The sequence below is a fragment of the Oncorhynchus tshawytscha genome, linkage group LG03 (genome assembly GCF_018296145.1).
Source record: "Oncorhynchus tshawytscha isolate Ot180627B linkage group LG03, Otsh_v2.0, whole genome shotgun sequence".
Classification (NCBI taxonomy): domain Eukaryota; kingdom Metazoa; phylum Chordata; class Actinopteri; order Salmoniformes; family Salmonidae; genus Oncorhynchus; species Oncorhynchus tshawytscha.
The window spans coordinates 18,717,740-18,740,029 of record NC_056431.1 but is presented as its reverse complement, the minus strand read 5'-3'; the positions used below and the strand labels follow the sequence as shown (position 1 = coordinate 18,740,029).

The following is a 22,290-nucleotide window of genomic DNA, read 5'->3' as shown; positions in this document are numbered from 1 at the left end:
ACTTGTTGGTTATTACTGCATTGTCGGAACTAGAAGCACAAGCATTTCGCTACACTCGCATTAACATCTGCTAACCATGTGTATGTGACAAATAAAATTCCATTTGATTTGATTTACCATTCAAAGGTTTGGGGTCACTTAGACATTTCCTTGTTTTTGAGAGAAAAGCAAATTTTTTGTCCATTAAAATAACAAAATTGATCAGAAATACAGTGTAGACATTGTTAATGTTTAAATGACTATTGTAGCTGGAAATGGCAGATTTTTTATGGAATATCTACATAGGCGTACAGAGGACCATTATCAGCAACCATCACTCCTGTGTTCCAATGGCAAGTTGTGTTAGCTAATCCTAGTTTATAATTTTAAAAGGCTAATTGATCTTTAGAAAACCCTTTTGCAATTATGTTAGCACAGCTGAAAACTGTTGTTCTGATTAAAGAAGCAATAAAACTGGTCTTCTTTAGGCTAGTTGAGTATCTGGAGGATCAGCATTTACAGGCTCAAAATGGCCAGAAACAAAGAACCTTATTCTGAAACTCGTCAGTCTATTCTTGTTCTGAAAAATGAAGTCTATTCCATGTGAGAAATTGCCAATAAACTGAAGATCTCGTACTACCTTCACAGAACAGAAACGGGCTCTAACCAGAATAGAAAGAGAGAGACTTGTGATGTGGCATATATCTGGGGAAGGGTATAAAACAGTTTCTAGAGTGTTGAAAGTTTCCAAGAGCACAATGGTCTCCATCATTTGAAGGGAGGTGACCAAGAACCCAATAACTACTCTGACAGAACTACAGTCTCTACAGCACTTCACCAATCTGGGCTTTATGGGAGAGTGGCCAGACGGAAGCCACTCCTGAGAAAAAGGCACATGACAACATGCCTGGAGTTTGCAAAAAGGCACATGAAAGACAGAGCATAAGGCAAAATATTATTTGGTCTGATGAGACACAAATTAAACTCTTTGGCCTGAGTGCAAAGCGCTATGTCTGGAGAAACCAGTCACAGCTCATCACCCGTCGAACAGCATCCCTACCGTGAAAAATGGTGGTGGCAGCATCATGCTATGTTGATGCTTTTCAGCAGCAGGATCAGGGAGACTGGTAAGGATAGAGGAAACAATAAATGGAGCCAAATACAGGCAAATCCTTGATGAGAACCTGCTTCAGAGTGCAAACGACCTTAGATGACCCCAAGCATACAGTCAAAGCCATGCTGGAATGGCTTCAGAATGTGAATGTCCTTGAGTGGCCCAGCCAAAGTCCAGACTTGTGGAAAGACTAAGATTGCTGCTCACCAAATCGAGATGTGCAAAGCGGATACAGACATACCCAAGACGACTCAAAGCGGATACAGACATACCCAAGATGACTCAAAGCTGATACAGACATACTCAAGACGACTCAAAGCGGATACAGACATACCCAAGACGACTCAAAGCTGATACAGACATACCCAAGATGACTCAAACCTGTAATCACCGCCAAAGGTGCTTCTATATTTAATTTTACCTTTATTTAACCAGGCAAGTCAGTTAAGAACACATTCTTATTTTCAATGACGGCCTGGGAACAGTGGGTTAACTGCCTGTTCAGGGGCAGAACGACAGATTTGTACCTTGTTAGCTCCTTGTCAGCTCGGGGGTTTGAACTCACAACCTTCCGGTTACTAGTCCATATTTGTTGTTACAGCCTGAATTCAAAATTGATAAAACATATCTCACTCATCTACACACTATCTCATAATGAAAGTGAAAACATGTTTTGAGAAATTTTTGCAAATTGATTGAAAATGAAATGTTTACACCTGAGTCAATAATGGGGCGGCAACGCTCTAACGCTCTAACCACTAGGCTACCCTGCCGCCCCATTATTGACTCAGGTGTAAACATTTCATTTTCAATCAATTTGCAAAAATTTCTCAAAACATGTTTTCACTTTCATTATGAGTGTGTGTGTAGATGAGTGAGATATGTTTTATCAATTTTGAATTCAGGCTGTAACAACAAATATGGAATAAGTCAATGGGTATGAATACTTTCTGAAGGCAATGTACCTTTTCTTTGAGCACAGCTTATGTATAATATGTTACCTCCTTAGTTAAAAGATAAAGGACATTGGGCTTCCCACCTTATGAATTTCTTCACTAAGTATATTAAATAAATGTCATGATGGGATTTCCATTTGGACATTAATTGAGCTCAGTGTAGGCCTAAAGTCTTTGTATTTTCTGACTGGTGCTTAGCAGTTTTCTGAGCACACATAATCTCCGCTAGCTGTGTTATCTGATACGGGGCCAGGTAACATCTCGATAACAGTGTGTCGGTTCAGAGAAGATCCTTGATATAATCTTATATGTCTGCAGCTGACTGTGACTAGCCTTTTCCCCATCACGTGCACCGATGAGCATGTTATAGAAAAAAGTTACTATCCCCAGTTCTATAGAGCCATAGCTTCCCTTTTTTCTTTGCCTTCAGCTGTCCCTCGGACATTGTGAGCGAATCACAATTCGCTATTAAGCAAAACATTTAAAGATATCAACAAGGAAACGAACACTTGACGTGCTTGTCTGTACAGTTTTTATGGACAAAGATATGCTAACATTCAGTAAACGTGCAACAAATTACAAATACAAAACAGAAAGGTAAAGCACTTAGAGCATTAGGAAAAGCGCTATTATATAAATGAATATTAAAGTCAATATTATTCCATCATTAAACACAGTATAAGAACTGTAACTTGGGTCAGACTTCTCAGAACTAGTTTATGCAAATAAAATACAACCATCTCTTGACATCTCATCTTACTCTGTATACCAATCCATTGTGATCCTGTAATGTTTGTTTTCACCGACAGTAATAAACTGAACTGTACATTTATTGACATGTCCTTTCAACAACATGCACAAATCTGTGACATTAGCCAGGTGCTTGTATTACCAAAAGAGGCCCACTGTTTGACATGAGTATCGGTATATATTTGTTGGAAGATAAAAATAAATTCAGCGATGTCACATTTTTTTAATTTTAGGGGCATCAATGTTTCCTCTATTAATACTTAAGTGGGGTGGTCCGCCCTGTCTACCTCTAACTCCACCTTGAATAAATGGATGAATACATTACATTAGGTGTGGGCTGCCCTGAATGTTGCTGTGGGGACACTCAGGTCCTGCCTAAGGAAAAACAGGATAAACAACAGGGCGTCATACAATATATTGAACAGGAAGGCTGGCCAATAATCTGAGATGAGAGGTCTTGAACTCTGGCATGGTCCATCTCACAGTAGGGAAAAACAAAAGGGATGTGACTGACCAGCGAAACCATGTTGAATTTTCTAATTGGTTAAGGTTCAAGGTTAGGGTCAGTTTCAGGGTTTGTCTTCACAGGACTGTCAATAAGATGCAGGCCAGTCACATTATTTTAGCCTCTCCTCTCACAGTAGGCAACAGGAAGTGCTGCGCATGGGAAGGTGGGCGGGCAGCTTGGTATGCTGCCTGAAGCTGTTCCTCTTGTTGTTGAGCACTGGGGCGGCGGTGGCCGGGGGGGCTGTGGGGGTCTCCTGGGCAGCAGCAGGAGGCACTGCACTCTCCTGCACCACATTCACCTGCTGCGGAGGAGCTTCGGGCTTGGCCGCGCCCCCTTTGTTGTTGTTCTTAGTGTTCTTTTTGACTTTCTTCTCCTGTGGCTCGGTGGGGTCTGTAGAGTCTTCAGGGGCGCCCTCTAGTGAAGGTAAGGGCTCTGCAGGCAGCTCTGTGGGGGTGGGCTTGCCCTCTGCCTGCTCCTCGTTGGGAATGTTCAGGTTGGAGGTGGAGCGCTTGGTGTTGGTGCAGGTGGACCTGTGTGTAAAAAACATATTAAAAAAATGACCACATACAGTATACAAAAGCAAAGCAAATTAGTAGCAGGTGTGTTTTTCTTATGCAAGCCCTTCTCTCCACAAACAGGCTGATGTTGGAACATTACTAACTATACAGTAGTGAAATTCAATGAACAGCTCACAGTCATATGATATAGGGCATCTTGCAGTATATCCCTACTGAAGAGATTGGTGTTGCCTTCTCCCCTGCTCCACTTACCCATTGGAGCTCCTGTCCTCTGAGTCCTTCTGTTCACTGCTGTAGCGGAGCTCTGCTGGAGTCTTAAACGACAGGTCCTTCTTCCCCTTCAGCCAATATGTCTTCATGTAGCCTTTACCCTGTGATTGGACAGAATTTAGGCAGAAATAGTACCGTGTTCATGATCCTTATGTTCAATACCTGTCATAACTCAGCCAATGGATGGGCTGCAAATGACCATTTCAAGAGTTTTATCAAAATTCAAGTCTTGAAATGGTCATTTGCAGCCCATCCATTGGCTGAGTTGATCTCATCCATTGGCTGAAGAGATCAAAATATATTTTAATAGATAGATTTAAAAAATAGATTTAGTGTGGTGCATTTATGTCTGTTTGGCAGGTGGAGCATCACACGGTGCCATGATGGATCATCATACACATACCTTCACAAAGATCTTTCCCCTCTCCTCAATTATGTAGGGCTCATGTTCCAAGTGGTCTTTGGTGGTCTGGCTTATGTGGATCTGCATGCCCTGTACAGACAGACACACAGAGGTTGATGGCTGACATAGTGCTAACTATTCAGCTCACTCAATGTCACATTTGCCTACTTACAAAATAAATGATTTGCTATACAGTGCTAATTGATCGTGTCTATTGGGTAAATCCATTTGAATTCAATCCGTTTTTGACAGCACCCTTTTTTTTAAACAAATTTTTCCATAAAAATGTATACATTGTAGAAGTGCTCAGAAAGTGACCTTTGGACCTGAATGCCAAAACATTCAAGAGATAAAGTTGCTCAAAGTTGACCTATTCTGCATACCCCAGCATACCATGACATCCATGTCTTCATCACTGGGAAATAGAAACAGTTGATAATTGGTATAATTTAAAAGCTTACAAACAGGGTTGTCAAACTATTTGATACATTTTTTTAAAGTATGTAATTCTCTTTTTAACCTTAAACATCAATTATCAAAAATTAGTAAATTGCATTTACTCAATTTTTTATTTTTTATATTCACATACATTGTAGCTTAGACCCTATTTGACATCTGAGGTTTTTGTGTTGTGACCAATGTTCCCACTAAGCTGCACATGGGCACGCAGCTCCCCGGGACTGCCACTCAGAAGAAATATCAGCCTGTGCAGACAAGCAAGAGATTGACCTTCACTCAACTATCTAGAGTTTTCCCCATTAGTTAACACTATCAACATGTCCCCTTTACTGTGGGAATTGTGATTGAATCAATGCAATATTAGCCACATTCAAGGCAATATACTGAAACACAACTAAGTATGCAAGACTTAGTATGCAAAACTACCTATGCAAGAGATTTTGTTGTAGGCAGAACACAGATTAAGTTTCTATTGCAATGACAGGCACAACTCAGGCCCTTACTCTACACAGACCAGTGCACCATAACCAATCAGAGCTGCAGTAGGCATATATGCAAATAGACCATTGCCATATATGAATATAAAATGTATTTATATAGCCATTCTTACATCAGCTGATATCTCAAAGTGCTGTACAGAAACCCAGCCTAAAGCCCCAAACAGCAAGCAATGCAGGTGAAGAAGCACGGTGGCTAGGAAAAACTCCTTAGAAAAGGCCAAAACCTAGGAAGAAACCGAGAGAGGAACCAGGCTATGAGGGGTGGCCAGTCCTCTTCTGGCTGTGCCGGGTGGAGATTATAACAGAACATGGCCAAGATGTTCAAATGTTCATAAATGACCAGCATGGTCAAATAATAATAATCACAGTAGTTGTCGAGGGTGCAGCAAGTCAGCACCTCAGGAGTAAATGTCAGTTGGCTTTTCATAGCCGATCATGTGCCATTCACTTTGAACTGGACAGTGTTTACAGCATGAGCGGTTGTGAGTAGATGCACTTGTTTTGAGATTAAAGCACATTTCTACATGTTCATATCCTTTGCTAGTTAGTGAGTTATTAGCCCAGTTATAGATCATTTGTAGTCAGCAATAGGGGAGTGATTGCTTCCTACAAGAGCACAAAACGTACATTTCTAGACATCTTTGAAAAGCGAGTCAGGTAAAGAGATTTTTTTTTTGTCTTAAAGAGGCAGTTTTGTATTTTGAGATAGGGATGAATAAGCTAAGTAGCCAATAGGCAGAGGGTAGCATAATTTGTCTGATTCTCTGTAATAATGGTACGGGTATAATTATGGGTCTTATTTTGTAAAGTGGTTTCTTGCATCAAACACATCATTTTCAGTCACCTCCTTGTCTGAAGGACAAGTGGATAAACAGTTTAATGTCAAGTCCTGCATGTTTTTTTTTCAAAAGTCTCATGGAATGGTAGGCCTATATTGAACACCACACATTGGCTGCTACTATTTCCATGTAAACATTTTATGGGATGCATTTTCTCTATTGTTTTTGATGGTAGGCCACTTTGGTAGGCCTACATTATGATCAAATAGCCACAGTAGCCTACTTGACCACTGTTAAAACTAACTTAAACTGGATACAGCATCAGTGTTCACAGTAAATGTGAGCTGGAAGTTACACAGAATTTTCACAACGTTCAAGTTTGCGCTCAGCAGACCTGAAATTTGCTCAGTGCCTACATTTTTTTGAGGGAACTTTGGTTGTGACCACCATTGGTTGAGACACAACATGCTCTTGAATACAGAGTGGGTGTCAATCATAGAAATATAACATGTATGGAACCTTTTGTTTAAATCAAAAGGAATGCTGTCAAAAAGTGATTTAATTCACATGGATTTACCCTATAGTGAGATTATGTTCTAATGTCAGAACTCACCACCCCGTTGCTCTCCATGCGGGAGGCAGTGTTGACAGTGTCTCCAAACAGACAGTAGCGAGGCATCTTCAGCCCCACCACCCCAGCCACCACCATCCCTGAGTGGATCCCTGAAGGGAAACAACACACAATGAAGTTAAACTGCTTTACTGAACCTGGATCAGTGACTATAGATTCAGGGTGCCTTAAGGAGTACAAATCTGGCAGCATTAACTGAGGAGCACACTCAGGACATGGCAAGACAATATCAAGCCTTTGACTTCCTTTTGACTGGATTATAAAGAGACACTGTACAGTATGTGTATGCTTTATGTCTGTCATATGCAGGGTTGGGTAGGTTACTATATAAATGCAATCTGTTACAGTTACATGACCAACATTGTAATCAGTAATGTAACTTTTGTATTACCCAAACTCAGTAATGTAATCTGGTTACTTTTGAATTACTTTCCCCTTAAGAGGCATTAAAGGAAGACAAAAAGGATCCATCAAACACATTTTGGTGTGTCATCATAGTGGTCTCTGACTTGTGGAACAAACTTAAACCTGTGCATTTTTTTCAATGTTTAATTGAATGTCATTGAGAACACAGAAAGGTGTCATAATGTATTTTGTTCCGCAATCGTCCTTTATGAATTTAAAAGTAATCCAAGAAGTAAACATCTAGTTTTTCAAAAGTATCTATAATTTGATTACAATATTTCTGCTACTAATGTATTACAGGTACAGTTTTTACATGTAATATGTAATAATTATATTTCTATGGTAAGGCCCACTCCTGTCTACACTGTCTGTGCCATAAGAAATAGAGTGACTAAATTGTATTTCAATGGTCTCTGCTCACCGACTCTGATCTGGATGTTGTCTCCAGTGGAGGGGTCTTTGAGGTGGTCGATGGAGCTCAGCATGTCCAGGGCCATGTCACATATGTGGTGGGCATGGAAGGTTGTCTTATTGGGCACGCCTGCCACCACCATGTAGGCATCTCGGATGGTCTCCACCTGAACCCAGGGGAATAAGAGTCAAGTAGTATGTTTAGATGCATTACTGTATACATTATATCCTACCAATGAAATAAACTAAACATTTGTAAAACATTGCAACAGCCACTCAATGCATGATAATAGAGTCTGTTCTCCTTTTTGGTCCAGCCAACCTTGGTTGAGTATTCAGGCATATTGTTCCCACAGAGGCCCTTGTTTTGTATTGTCCCAGTCATTCACCTTGTAGACGTTGTGCTTCTCGCTGAGCGTGTCGAAGACGATATAGATCTCGTTGAGCATGTCCACCACCTGCATGGGCGTGATGTGGATGCAGATCTCGTTGAACTTCACCACGTCGCTGAATAGGATGGTCACGTCCGGGAACACCTGGGAAACGGAAAGGAAATACCAGCACACTTAAATGCTTGACATTTTACTGAGGTGTTTCTTCTGGCTTGATAGAAATGAGGTGGCTAGTTGGCTCCAGAATCCAATTGAGCCTTAATGTCATTGAATGTTTTGAGCCAACATGGAGGATAGTTTCCTCTACAAACTCTATGGCTGTGTCTGAAATGGCACCCTATTGCCTATATCCTGCACTACTTTTGACCAGAGCCGGGGCCTATATAGTGCACTATATAGGGAATGGGGTGCCATTTTGGATGCAGCCTGTATATCTGTATATGCATCTGTAAATGTACGGCTAGTACCTGGCATGTCTCCAGGGCCGTGATACCCTTCCTGAGCCGGTCAGCCACAGCTTTGGGGATCATGGCGTAGAGGAGGGAGTCTCCTCTCTTCTTCTCCTCGTCAAGCTTCTTGATGATCTCCTGGAGCTGGGCGTACTTCTGCTGCTCCTGGAGTGGGAGGAGCCACCAGAGAGAGAGAGAGCTTTCAGTCAACTAACTCCTCCTCATCCCCCTTCAAAGGCCTATCCAGCCCCGCGCTTGAGATGGTCTTTGCCTCTGCCTTTCAGTGTGAACTATACACTGCATATGTCTATTTGTAACTTTGAAAATTAATCTGCCTATGAGCAGGACTGTGTGTGGGTATAGTAGTATGTCTTGCATTCTTAGATGAGGCAAACTTGGGCCAGTTAGTAGAGGAGTTATCTGATAACGTTAACAATGTACCAAGGTACGGTTGTGTGCTGTTCTAAAGGGTGGTATGTCATATATATGAAATGTGTATGGCTTACCTGGTCAAGAGCCAGCTGAAGTTCAGCTGACTGCTGTGTTCCGGCTAAGATGAGCTCTCGGCTGGAGTCATGGAGGTTCAGATCATTCACATAGACGCCCATTTTAATCATGTCCTCCACTGTCTCTATACTGGAAGAGGAAGAAAAAAGTGGAAGTGGAATGAGAGAGACAGCAAGGATGGGGTGAGTGGCTGAAAGTGAGATAAGATGCAACAATTTCAATGATTTTACTGTTACAGATCATAACTAGCATAGGCCCACTCAATTGGGAGCCAGGCCCGGCCAATCAGAATGAGTTTTTCCCTCACAGAAGCGGATGTGGAGCTCCTGGGCTGGTGTGGTTACACGCGGTCTGTGGTTATGAGGTTGGATGTACTGACAAATCGTCTTAAACTTACTGGCTTACTGTAGAGAAATGAACATTCAATTCTCTGGCAACAGCTCTGGTGGAAATGTATGCAGTCAACATGCCAATTGCAAGGTTGAAAGTCATGCGTCCTCCGATACACAACCCAACCAAGCCGTACTGCTTCTTAACACAGCGCGCATCCAACCCGGAAGCCAGCCGTACACAGTGCACCTGGCAACCTTGGTTAGCACGCACTGCGCCCGGCCCGCCACAGGAGTCGCTGCGCGATGAGACAAGGACATCCCTACCGACCAAGCCCTCCCTAACCCGGACGACGCTGTTGATGTGAGCCATGACCAGCCTTTCAAAGCACTTCATGGCTACCAACATGAGTGCTACGGGGCGGTAATCATTTATACAGGTTACCTTTGCTTCCTTGGGCACAGGGACTATGGTGGCCTGCTTGAAACATGTAGGTATTACAGACTCGGTCAGGGAGAGATTGAAAATGTCAGTGAAGACACTTGCCAGTTGGTCCACGCATGCTTTGAGAGTACACGTCCTGGTAATCCGTCTGGCCCCGAGGCTTTGTGAATGTTGACCTGTTTAAAGGTCTTGCTCACATCAGCTACCGAGAACGTTATCACACAGTTGTCCGGAACAGCTGGTGCTCTCATGCATGCTTCAGTGTTGCTTGCCTGGAAGTGAGTATAAAAAGGCATTTAGCTCATCTGGTAGGCTTGCGTCACTGGGCAGCTCGCGGCTGGGTTTCCCTTTGTAGTCCGTAATAGTTTTCAAGCCCTGCCACATCCGACGAGCGTCAGAGCCAGTGTTCAATCTTATTCCTGTATTGACACTTTGCCTGTTTAATGGTTCGTCTGAGGGCGTAGCAGGATTTCTTACAAGCATCCGGATTAGTGTCCCACTCCTTGAAAGTTGCATCTCTAGCCTTTAGCTCGATGTGGATGTTGCCTGTAATCCATGGTTTCTGGTTGGGATATGTACTTCGTCGATGCACTTATTGATGAAGCCGATGACTGAGGTGGTATACTCCTCAATGCCATTGGATGAATCCCAGGAACATATTCCAGTCTGTGCTAGCAAAACAGTCCTGTAGCGCAGCATCCGTATCATCTGACCACTTCCGTATCGAGCGAGTCACTGGTACTTCCTGCTTTAGTTTTTGCTTGTAAGCAGGAATCAGGATGAGAATTATGATCAGATTTGCCAAATGGAGCCTCACCTGGGCACACCCCCTTCTTCCCATGTTCCCCATCCCTATACCTATTTTGTGGTTTGGTATTATCGCTCAGGTAGGTCTGGATGGTCTATAGTAGATTAAATCTTTGTTTGTAAACTACCTTTTTAATTTGTTTTTATACTATCAAAGCTTTGGATTCTCCTTTTTTGGTTGCTTTGTAAACGTGTCTGACCGTGGCATCACATAGCTGTAGCCTCAAGGCAAGTTTTGAATTGGATTACATATTGCCTTTATAGTCAGATAAGGGCTAGGTACTGCAAGGATGTTGTGGGTGGTCTTACATGGGCGTACTGAGGAAGATGAGCGAGTCCCACTGGGGGACGTACTTCATTTGACCCTTCAGGTGGAGGGGTTTCTTGGGAGGTTCCCTCATATCCTCAAAGATAGTTTCACTGCACTTTCCTGGGGATGACGAAGAGCAGGGTGGGGTCATCCACAGACATAGAACTTGGAAACATTGGTTTAAATTTAGAATTGTCGTCTGTGCCATATTGTCACCAACAATTCCAAGACCATTTACACTCTAGTTATTCAAAATGGTATAGTTAATACTTCATTCAAAATAGACAGGGCAATCACTGATTCTGGCATTGTGTTGGATTTCTGTACCCCTTTCAAATGTAGGAGAACAAAGCTATGCAGCATGTAAGCTTATCTTGGTGAGCTGGACAGGTGGGAAGATGTGTGAAGGGCGATGAAGAAGGGGTTCTCACCGGTGACAGTCTGGAAGGCGAGCAGCTCGATGTCCTCTCCCCCTGAGTTGGCTGAGCTGTTGTACTGGGTCAGAGCACTGCTGAACTCCTGGTCCCCCTTCATCTCCTCCACAGACTTCACATCTAATGGGCCAGAGGAAAGGAGGGAATGAATGACGGAGGGAGGGAATGACTGAGTTAGGGAGGGAGGATGGGTGGCTGAGTGAGTGAGTAACATTTGTTTAATGCACTTCACTTATGCGTATAACAGCACTGACAGAGAGATTGGAGGACTTTAAAAGCCCACTGCAGTCAAAAATGTGATTTTCCTGTGTTTTATATATATCTCCACACTATGAGGTTGGAATAATACTGTGAAATTATGAAAATGATGATGTGTAAGAGCTGTTTGAAAGAACTGCTTGAAATTTCAGACTTTTTGGTGGGATGGAGTTTTGGCCTGCCTGTTGACATCACCAGGCAGTAAGTTAAGTAAATAGACCAATAAGAGAGTTCCAAACCTCTCTGCAAATAACAGCTAGTTTTCAGTTGTCCACTCCCAGACAGTCCTAGCAAAATTCTTGCTTAAGAAATTGCTCTTCGTTAAGAAGCTACTTTTCATTTTAGTTGAAACAATTACAGTAACTTACTTAATTGTTTCCAAGATATGATTTGATATTGAGATAGATAAAAACAGCTGCATTGGACCTTAATTAATCAAAATCACCTAAACATTAGACATGTGCTAGAGATTGTTAGAGACAAAGTACTCCCCTCTCCTGTCGGTTGACTGTGGCGACGGGCGGACCCTTGACTTCTCTGTACTTCTCTCTTCCTCTCTCTTCGGTTTCTCGCTCTCCTCTTTTCCCTCGTCTTCCTTTTCCTTGCTCAGTTTAGGGACATTCACCTTTTGCTTGCTCTCCACCACAGCTTTGGACAGTAGCTCAAACACATTGTTAAGGTGGGTGTAGATCTGAGGGAAAGCATGGGAACAGATGACTTCATTCCAGTCCAGGGCCCGTATTCACAAAGCGTCTCAGTGTAGGAGTGCTGATCTAGGATCAGGTCCACACTGTCCATGTAACCTTATTTATTGTGACTATGAAGACAACATTGATCCTAGATCAGCACTCTTACTTTGAGATTATTTATTCTGAGACTGGCCCTGATACATGCAGACATAGTGAAGCTTAGCACAGTCATCATATTTCCCAAGAAAAAAATAGCCTTTGAATGACAAAAACATCGCCCATAATATTTGTACACTATTAAAATGATCAGAATTGAGAAATGTTATCCTTTCTCTCATTTCTAACTATCAGGAAGCCTGAAAGAACAGGCTGAGTGGGCGGGGAGCTTATATTCATGAGCTAGCCTTGACTGACAGCTCTTTGAAAACACCCTTGTGGTCATTGTAACAAGGTAAACAATGGGCCACGTCATTGATGACCAGGTAAAAATGGGCCACATCTCATTCCGAGTCTAAATTGTAGGCTCAACCCATTTTCTCTGCAAAATGCTCTCATAGTCAACAGAACTGTTGGATATCAGATTAACAGCAGCAACACACAATTGCATTTCTACTAATTACAATATACAGTTCACTGACATACTTCTTCACAAGAATTAGTAAAGCCTGAGTCACCTTAGAAGCTTACACATAAAAGAAAGTACAAACAGCATATAATAAGTGTACTGGACAATTTATTGGTGCCTCAGCATTAAATCAAATAACATTTTATTGGTCACATACACATATTTAGCAGATGTCATCGAGAGTGTAGCGAAATGATTGTATGTATTAATCAGACATTTATTTGATTATTTACATTAGGACAGCATAGCCCAAAATATTGATAAACATGAACACGCATGAGAAATAATGGTGAGAAATAGTGGTGAGACATCATTTGATAAAAACATTTTTTTATTAGAGCATAAGCCTAATATAGGCACCCAGCCACCCTAGCGTCCAGGATCCCATTAATTCGTACAATTTGTAACACTGATCTCCCATCCAAATGCTTGGACAAAAAAAACATACAAATTAACAAAATGTGATATCATGTAAAAGTTCATTACTTTGGCTTTAGGTAATGCAACTAACTACAGAGATTGATTGGGAGGGGAGCGGGAGAGGAGCATCAACGCCATACAACACTCCTTCCATGGCCTCCAACTGATTTTAAATGCTAGTAAAACTCTTCATGCTCTTTAACCAATTGCTGCCTGCACCCGCCCGCCCGACTAGCATCACCACTCTGGATGGTTCTGATGTAGAATATGTGGACAACTACAAATACCTAGGTGTCTGGTTAGACTGTAAACTCTCCTCGCAGACTCACATTAAGCATCTCCAATCCAAAATTAAATCTAGAATCGGCTTCCTATTTCGCAACAAATCCTCGTTCACTCATGCCGCCAAAAATACCCTTGTGAAACTGATTATCCTACCGATCCTAGACTTCGGCGATGTAATTTACAAAATAGCCCCCAACACTCTACTTAGCAAACTGGATGTAGTCTATCACAGGGCCATCCGTTTTATCACCAAAGCCCCATATACTACCCACCACTGCGACCTGTATGCTCTCGTTGGTGGGTGTCTCACTCACTACATATCTGGGGCGGCAGGGTAGCCTAGTGGTTAGAGCGTTGGACTAGTAACCGGAAGGTTGCAAGTTCAAACCCCCGAGCTGACAAGGTACAAATCTGTCGTTCTGCCCCTGTACAGGCAGTTAACCCACTGTTCCTAGACCGTCATTGAAAATAAGAATTTCTTCTTAACTGACTTGCCTGGTTAAATAAAGGTAAAATATATATTTTTAAAAATCTGTTGCCAAACCCACTGGCTCCAGGTCATCTATAAGTCTTTGTTAGGTAAAGCCCCGCCTTATCTCAGCTCACTGGTCACCATAGCAACACGCTCCAGCAGGTATATTGCACTGGTCATCCCCAAAGCCAACACTTCCTTTGGCCTCCTTTCCTTCCAGTTCTCTGCTGCCAATGACTGGAACGAATTGCAAAAATCTCTGAAGCTGGAGACTTATATCTCCCTCTCTAACTTTAAGCATCAGCTGTCTGTAAATAGCACACCCACCTACCTCATCCCCATATTATTACTTACCCTCTTGCACCCCAGTATCTCTACTTGCACATCATCATCTGCTCATCTATCACTCCAGTATTAATGCTAAATTGTATTATTTTCACCTCTATGGCCTATTTATTGTCTACCTCCCTACTCTTCTACATTTGCACACACTGTGCATAGATTTTTCTATTTTTATTTTATTTTGTGTTATTGACTGTATGTTTGTTTATGTGTAACTCTGTTGTTGTTTTTGTTGCACTGCTTTGCTTTATCTTGGCCAGGTCGCAGTTGTAAATGAGAACTTGTTCTCAACTAGCCTACCTGGTTAAATAAAAGTTCAATTTAAAAAAAAGGGGGGGGGGGCAAGTACCCCGCTTCAATCAAGCAGACTTCAGTCACCCACTTGACTACAGTCATCCCCAAGATTGAAGCGGGACACAAATCCAGCTATGGCCTCCTCCTTGTCAGGCCTCTCACACTGGGCAAAACAGGGAACCTGGGATGGACAGCTCACACAGCTTCCCCACATACTGTAACATGCTGGCTCAAGAGTGACCTTGTTGAAGAGGAGATCCAGGAGCCTGTCTACGGAGCCTGTAATGTTTTTGAAAAGGGAAACGTTTGCTAAATGGGTAGTGAATTTATTTTCCTTTTATTTACTGTTCCGAGTTATATTGCTATCGATTCGTTGATATAGTGATCTATTAACTCTACAATGTGTTTTCTGGTGTTTTTGAAGTATTCCATTTGAAAAATGCAATTGTGCACTTTTTTGTGACATTTTTCAATGTTTGTATTTTTAATTTGTCTGCCTGAAATGCTCAATTGGTGCAGATTTGAAATAAACAGTGGTGTAAAGTACTTAAGTACTACTTAAGTTATTTTTTGGTGTATCTATATTTGTGAACAGTTTTACTTCACTACATTCCTAAAAGAAAATAATGTACTTTTTACTCCATTCATTTTCCCTGACACCCAAAAGTTAGCTTTACATTTGGAATGCTTAGCAGGACAGGAAAATGGTCCAATTCACAAACTTCCGAAGAGAACATCCCTGGTCATCTCATCTGCCTCTGATCTGGCAGACTCACTAAACATAAATGCTTTGTTTGTAAATTGTCTGAGTTTTGGAGTGTGCCCCAGGCTATTAGTAAATAAAATCACAAAACTGTGCCTTCTGGTTTGCTTAATAAGTCATTTGAAATTATTTATACTTTTACTTTTGATACTTAAGTATATTTAAAATGAAATACTTTTAGACATTTAGTCAAGTAGTATTTTACTGGGTGACTTTCACTTTTACTTGAGTAATTTTCTATTAACATATCTTTACTTTTACTCAAGTATGACAATTGAGTCCTTTTTTCCACCACTGGAAATTAATAAATGGCTTACAGTATTTTTGGTCTGTCTTCACATGTTTCACAGCATTCCTGCTGTGGTGGTTGCCTGGGAAGCTGTGCAGACAAAATAGATGTTGGATTTTCAAAAATGTCTATCATTACAGCTTGATGACAGTGAAAAGACAAAAGTAGATGGAAAGTGAAAATAATAATGATACTTACATTATGGTCAGCGCTTGCAAGATCCACTGTTCCAATGTCAATGATGGTATTGCATCCGTCTTTAGGATTAGCTTCCTGACAAGACCAATCGAATGTTCTCCACAATTGATAAAGCAACTTCGCTCGAAATGTGCACTGCACACCAGTAACATAATCGTAATTTTCGTGCAGCCTGTCCTCACAAAATTAAAATGAGACATTGCTGTCGGATATCTTCATTCTTCAGAAAAATAGTGTAACGTTAAATGTACACTATAGCATCCTGTTACAATGTGCTTTTTGCCGGCATGTGGGTAAGTAGCTTGATAGCTAACAGTCACACCACAGATAAAAGGCTACCAGTATATTTAAAATATATATATTACTTGGTCACGTGTTCTGCTTGAGCTAGCTATTAGCACCTTGCCTACAGTTTGTAAAACAAAGCCAAAGCAAGGCGTAGGAACACATGCAATGACGCTCTTAAGGCGGTACATATTTAAATTAGTTGAGATCATAAGACGCTACCATTGGTGTATTACATTTTCGGCTTTATGTGACGTTGGATAAAGCAGGAAGTAAATCCTTAGTAATGTTTGACATGGGGAAGGGGACCAGTAACTTTATTATCAAACTTTATCAGTGTGCCAGCTACAGTCATTTTTCATACTTGGGTTACCTTACTTTGTATTGGTTTCATCCAAATATCATCCAATGTGATGAAAAACACGATTTCCACTGTTTGGACCATTAAAGGGGGTTTTGTAGAATGTAACTAAATAATCCAAATATCCACTAAAAAACTCTGGATTGACAACAATAGCCTAGGTAAATGGAAAAACCATACCAAATGTAACAGAAACCTCACCCCCCTCTCTTCTCTCCTGTACTCACGTTGTCCCAGCTGAACTCCAGCATGGGCCGCACCAGGGTGAACTCTTCGTTGACCTTCTTGCCCTGCAGGTCGGAGAAGACCTCCTTTAGACCGTCCCCGATGCGGTACATGGTCATGTCCCGGCGGAAGATCACGCTAAAGGGAAACATGTCGAAAAAGATGCCCCTCTTCATGGGTAGCTTCTCGTACCCCGGGGCCGTCTTCTGCTGGGGCATGCGGTGCTTGAAGGCAGCGTTGTCAAAGTTCATCTTGTAGATCTGCGGCAAAGAGACATCGAAGGTAATCATGGCGACGCAGCTGTGAGGATCTTAAGGTTGTAAAGATCTTGACAATGGGGCCAGACACTAAAGATGTTTGACAATGGGGCCAGACACTAAAGTTGTTTGACAATGGGACCAGACACTATAGTTGTTTGACAATGGGGCCAGACACTAAAGTTGTTTGACAATGGGGCCAGACACTATAGTTGTTTGACAATGGGGCCAGACACTAAAGTTGTTTGACAATGGGGCCAGACACTAAAGTTGTTTGACAATGGGGCCAGACACTATAGTTGTTTGACAATGGGGCCAGACACTAAAGTTGTTTGACAATGGGGCCAGACACTAAAGTTGTTTGACAATGGGGCCAGACACTATAGTTGTTTGACAATGGAGCCAGACACTAAAGTTGTTTGACAATGGGGCCAGACACTATAGTTGTTTGACAATGGGGCCAGACACTAAAGTTGTTTGACAATGTGGCCAGACACTGAAGTTGTTTGACAATAGGGCAAAGCGTAACACTTGGAAAGTGATGCAGTCCTAGGTCTAGGTCGGAGGAGTTACTTGCACGTGTGTTGGTGTGTACATAACTTTGTTCAAAAGAAGTAGCTTCAGATAGGTAGATGTACAGTACATACCACATATGTCATCTTTTCAGTCTCCTCTTTGGACAGGATCTCAACTTCAATGTCTGTGTTATAGAACTGCCTTCCCACTTGAGACAGCTGGCCTACAGTATGGGAAGAGAGAAAAAGTATTTTTACAGACTGGGGATGTGTGACATGAACCCTATGTATAGTATTACCAAATATAGTGCTTCCAGAAAAATAGTTTTTGCTATGTTTGTCCTCTGTGGTGCTCCCTACCTACCTTTGACAAACTGGGTGAAGCCCTTGCGGGTGCTGCGGTAGTGCAGGGTGAGGCTGGTCTCACACTCCTCCTCCACACAGAAGCTGGGAGGCTGCACCTTGGGGAAGGAGAAGCGAAAGTACTCGTGCAGGTTGTCCAGCTCATTGATGAAGTCACGCACATTACGCCCCAACACCTGGATGAATGGATAAGAGATTAATAATGATATTACACACACACCAGTGTATTGAACATTGATTAGGGCCAATTATGCCTAGTGTTAACTCAGACACTTGAGGAGGGCCACTAAACACTAGGTCACCTTGAGAATCCTCTCGTAGCCGTAGTTCCCGATCCTCTTCACCATGTAAACCCCGAAGGCATACATGAGCTCATCATGGGTCTTCCCCAGGACCTCGCCTGCTGCCTTGGCCAGCCGCAGGATCAGGTTGTCACTGCAGGGAAGAAGGAGGAAACCTAGATATGACATTTACATGGACATTTTAGTCATTTAGCAGATGCTCTTATCCAGAGTCACTTACAATTAGTGCATTCATTGACCTGTTGTCTATGTGTGTGTTATGTATTGATGGTCTATGTAAACTTGATGTGCTTTTGCCAAGTCTGTCAGGAAAGAGATTCAAGTGTAACCTCAAGTGACTTCCCTTCCTGGTAAAGTTAGAATATAAAGTAAATATGACGCATATGATGGGTACAGAGAAATAGTTAGCTCCGACAGTTAGATGGGATATGGCCGTACTTGTACATCTGATGGCGGACAAACTTGAGATGCGGTATCTCTGCCCGGGCCTCTATCAGCCTCCATACATCCTCCCCGTATGACTCGTTGATATAATCATTCACCGCTTCCAAGTACAGGCCGTACATCTTAAGGGGGTTGGGAACCTCCAGATTTCTGCCAAGTTTAACTGCTTTACTGAGGAATGGTAAGGAAAGACCTGCAGTCTGAGTCATTTTGCATATAGGATGAACTAGATGTTAAAAACTATGAAGTCCCTCATTATACATTGTCACAAAATGTTTCCAAAAACAATAAATCATCCCTTTTGGGTATCTTGAATAGGAGTGACATGAAACAATATGAATGAGGTTTTCAGACAGAGCAAGATTCTCCCCTTTGAAATCTTGCTCTACTCTCAGCTCTATTCTAGGACTAGCACATGTGCAGTACTTGCATTTCATATGTAGTATTTTTTTCTAAATCTCTCACCTATATCACAAACACATTTTCACATGCACACAAATCATGCATACATATACAGGCATAATGAGTTACTTTACACTCTTACCCTGAGGTCTGAGTGTCAGGAAACCTCCTCAAACACCTCCCTACCCAAGCACACTGTTACACAATACTCTTTTGTCAGTGTTGATCAGAAGACTTTTAGAATAGCAGAAGATTATCCTTTAAAGACTCATCTTTAAATAAGACACTACACTGCACAGTACTGCCTCTAGTCTATGGCACCTCGCCCCTAAAATTGTCCGGAATCTATGTTCCACAGCATTTAGCCAACTAACACAAATGTTTACCCATAGTATATCAAACGTTTTCCCAAAGAAAAAGCAGAAGAAGAGGGTGAAAATGTGGGTCCCTTACCTGCAGTCCCTCAGTGGTATGTAATTCGCTGGTCCAACTGTGGGAGCGAACACCAAAATGCTGCTCCCTGCTCTGACTGGCCAAACACCTGCTCGTGACACTGGCCCTCTTCAGACACTTCTCTGTCAAGTCAATGGGTGGCAGGGCCTAAAATAAGAGCGCCAAGGCATGTTTCTGGCAGGTACCAAAGAAAAGGTAATAGTGGTGACTTTCTAGCTCGCTGAAGACATAGCAGGCCACTGTGTGTGTGTGTGTACTGTGCTGTAAGTCTGTGTTTGGATCTTGGTTATGAATGCCAAAAGGAAAAGTGTGTGGGCTTATTGTGGGGAATCTCTTAAGAGGGGCATGCCCCCCTGTGATATAAGTGTAAATGTTTTAAATAAATCAACATACTGTCTAGGTGTACATATAGGGCTGTGGACTATGAAGTGCATATATAAAATCCATAGGCTCTATAGGCCTAGTTCATGGGATGGGCAACATCTGGACCAGCCCTTCAATGGATTTTTGGGGGGTTTGATTTGTACATAAAAATAAACAAATTAAATTGCAGGCCGGACAAAGGGAAGATATTTAAATATATAAATATGTACCTACCAGGTTTTAGAAGTGCAAGTGTAACATGTAGTCGTTTTTTAATCCAAAATGTAAAAATAAAAAAAAGTCATGTGTTGGAGCATTGGTGTACCCTTAGCTTGTGAAGCGCTCTATTATAAAGCTATGCTAAAGCGCACCCGTTTTCAGAACCCGCGGGAAAATTGTGTCAATTTAATTTGTTTAATAAGGAGGTCTCTCGTGTTGCAAGTACGGATGGATTGAGAAAGCCCTGTGAGTGTGAACATGTTCTTGATGGTGATAGTATGCTTACCTTTTAAAACGTTTCTATAGCCCTCAGCTAATGTAAATTCGTTTGTCCAAGTAGGTCCAAATCTATCCGTAGCCTGTTTCCAAAAGCCAAATCATTTGAGATTGAGAACAGGTTGGTTTGAATAACTACTAAAACTATAGTTTTATTTTCTTAATTTAAAAAAAATGTATTCACAGATATAGTGCACCAGCCCTACCACTTTTGGCCTAGGCCGTCACAGCCTTCCTGCGTCCCGCGCTCAAAAGCAAGCCAATGATAAAATTATAAACACTTCATTTTCGAAGCTTTAGTTCTGTTGTAAAGCAGTGTAACGGTGCCCCTTAGCGAATATTTAGAGAAAAGTAGATGAGCGCATTAAAACTCACTCAGTTGTCGGTCGAGCCTATTCTGTCTGTGTGTTATGTTACAGGCCTACAGCTGACTTGGTTTTCATGCGCTCATCTACCTTTCTCTAAATATTCGCTAGGGGGCACCGTTACAACGCTCTCCATTCAAATGAAAACATCAATGGACGTCACCAGAGAGAGAAACTACATTACAACTTGTGATGGGCATTCGGAAGTCTTTTCGATGAGCCGGCTCATTGGCTCCGTTCACGTAAAAGAGCCGGCTCATTTGGTTCCCAAACAACTCTTCTTTTAAAAATGCTTTAAAATCTACATAGAACCATGAAACAAATAACAAATATCCATTACAAATCCAAAAAAGTAGACTACCATTATGTCAGATCTTGAAATTCGCGTTCAAATACATATTTACCTGGCCAGATTATTATATAGCCTGCAATAAAATGAAGTGTGGACCAGATTGACGCACTCTCCCCACTGTGTTTCTGAGTCACCCTCTTTAGAGAATCATTTAGTAATTTACAGAACCAAAAACCAGTGCTGTATGCAAATCAGGAAGCCCAATGAACGGCTCTTTCTCCGAAGCGATTCGAGTCGGCTCCCAACGTTCACCAAAAAGATCTGTTCAAAAAGAGAGATTCGTTCGCGAAAGACCCATCACTAACTATCACCGCTGTAAGTGAAGCTACAGTCGGCATTGCTTGCACACTTTTTCGTAGTAGCTGCACCTAATTACTTCACATCCTTAATGCTTCTGTGAATGTCTATGATAATCTTAGAACAATTTGTTTGACCACGGAAGTTCTGTCTGCTCTGCCAACCATTCCCATCATAACCTACAGCCTACCTGTTGTTACAAAGAGGAAACTCAAAGACAGACGCATTTTAATTAGGGATCTTATGTATTATTCATGCACTGTAACCAAATGTAGGCTAAAAAATTGTTTACTGAATCAATGGCAGAAATTAGCCCTTATAATGCCAGCCAGGTCCTCCTGTATGTGGTGATACTTCTTCAACAAGATTACTTTAATCTATTCCAACCACAAATGGCCCCTCCTCTCCCACTCTCTACAACAATATGACAGGTGTGTGGTGAACCAGAGGTAGTTATTTTATTTTGTGTGATATTAAGCATCCTCTACCACATTTCCTGCCAGAGCTGGATTTCCTCCCTTTCTCACTCGCGCCACCTCTTCCTTTCTTCCAGGTGTTACTGTCTTATTTAATGGCCTCTCTACAACTGTGCAGGAGCGACCCAGGAGGTCTGTTGCTGCTTCTAAGCTGGTAAATGGAGGAAGATAACAATGTACCAAGAAGTATCTCTCCACAATTATTTTAAAGGGAAAATTATTGATTTTGTGATTTTGCTTTGATTTCAGCTATATTACAACAGGTAGTACTTGTGTAAAGGGACTGTAGTTTCTGAAAGCAGCCCAGTCCATTCAAATGATATCTGAAATGGTAGTGTGCAACA

The 22,290-nt window shown here is 41.9% G+C and overlaps 1 protein-coding gene across 1 annotated transcript; it reads right to left on the bottom strand.

Annotated features, from left to right (window-relative positions):
• Positions 1 to 2,570: 2,570 nt before the first annotated feature.
• LOC112229193 (soluble guanylate cyclase gcy-31-like) lies at positions 2,571 to 20,894 on the bottom strand. Its single transcript, XM_024395045.2, has 19 exons — positions 20,663 to 20,894; positions 20,467 to 20,539; positions 19,599 to 19,745; positions 18,738 to 18,914; positions 18,300 to 18,432; positions 17,999 to 18,173; positions 17,767 to 17,858; positions 16,865 to 17,122; positions 12,107 to 12,305; positions 11,354 to 11,476; positions 10,922 to 11,042; positions 9,031 to 9,160; positions 8,543 to 8,689; positions 8,073 to 8,219; positions 7,694 to 7,850; positions 6,850 to 6,959; positions 4,499 to 4,588; positions 4,078 to 4,196; positions 2,571 to 3,837 (listed from the first exon to the last, which is right to left on the bottom strand). The coding sequence occupies exons 4-19, from the start codon at positions 18,863 to 18,865 to the stop codon at positions 3,435 to 3,437; spliced, it is 2,532 nt and encodes an 843-aa protein (XP_024250813.1). The 5' UTR covers positions 18,866 to 18,914; positions 19,599 to 19,745; positions 20,467 to 20,539; positions 20,663 to 20,894; the 3' UTR covers positions 2,571 to 3,434.
• Between the last annotated feature and the right edge of the window lie 1,396 nt (positions 20,895 to 22,290).

Coding starts and splice junctions, on each gene's coding strand:
- LOC112229193 (XM_024395045.2), bottom strand. CDS start 18,865: ATGTACGGCCTGTACTTGGAAGCGGTGAATGATTATATCAACGAGTCA. Junction 4,589..6,849: donor GCATGGAGAGCAACGGGGTG/GTGAGTTCTGAC, acceptor CTGTCTGTACAG/GGCATGCAGATCCACATAAG. Junction 3,838..4,077: donor GAGGACAGGAGCTCCAATGG/GTAAGTGGAGCA, acceptor TTTTACACACAG/GTCCACCTGCACCAACACCA.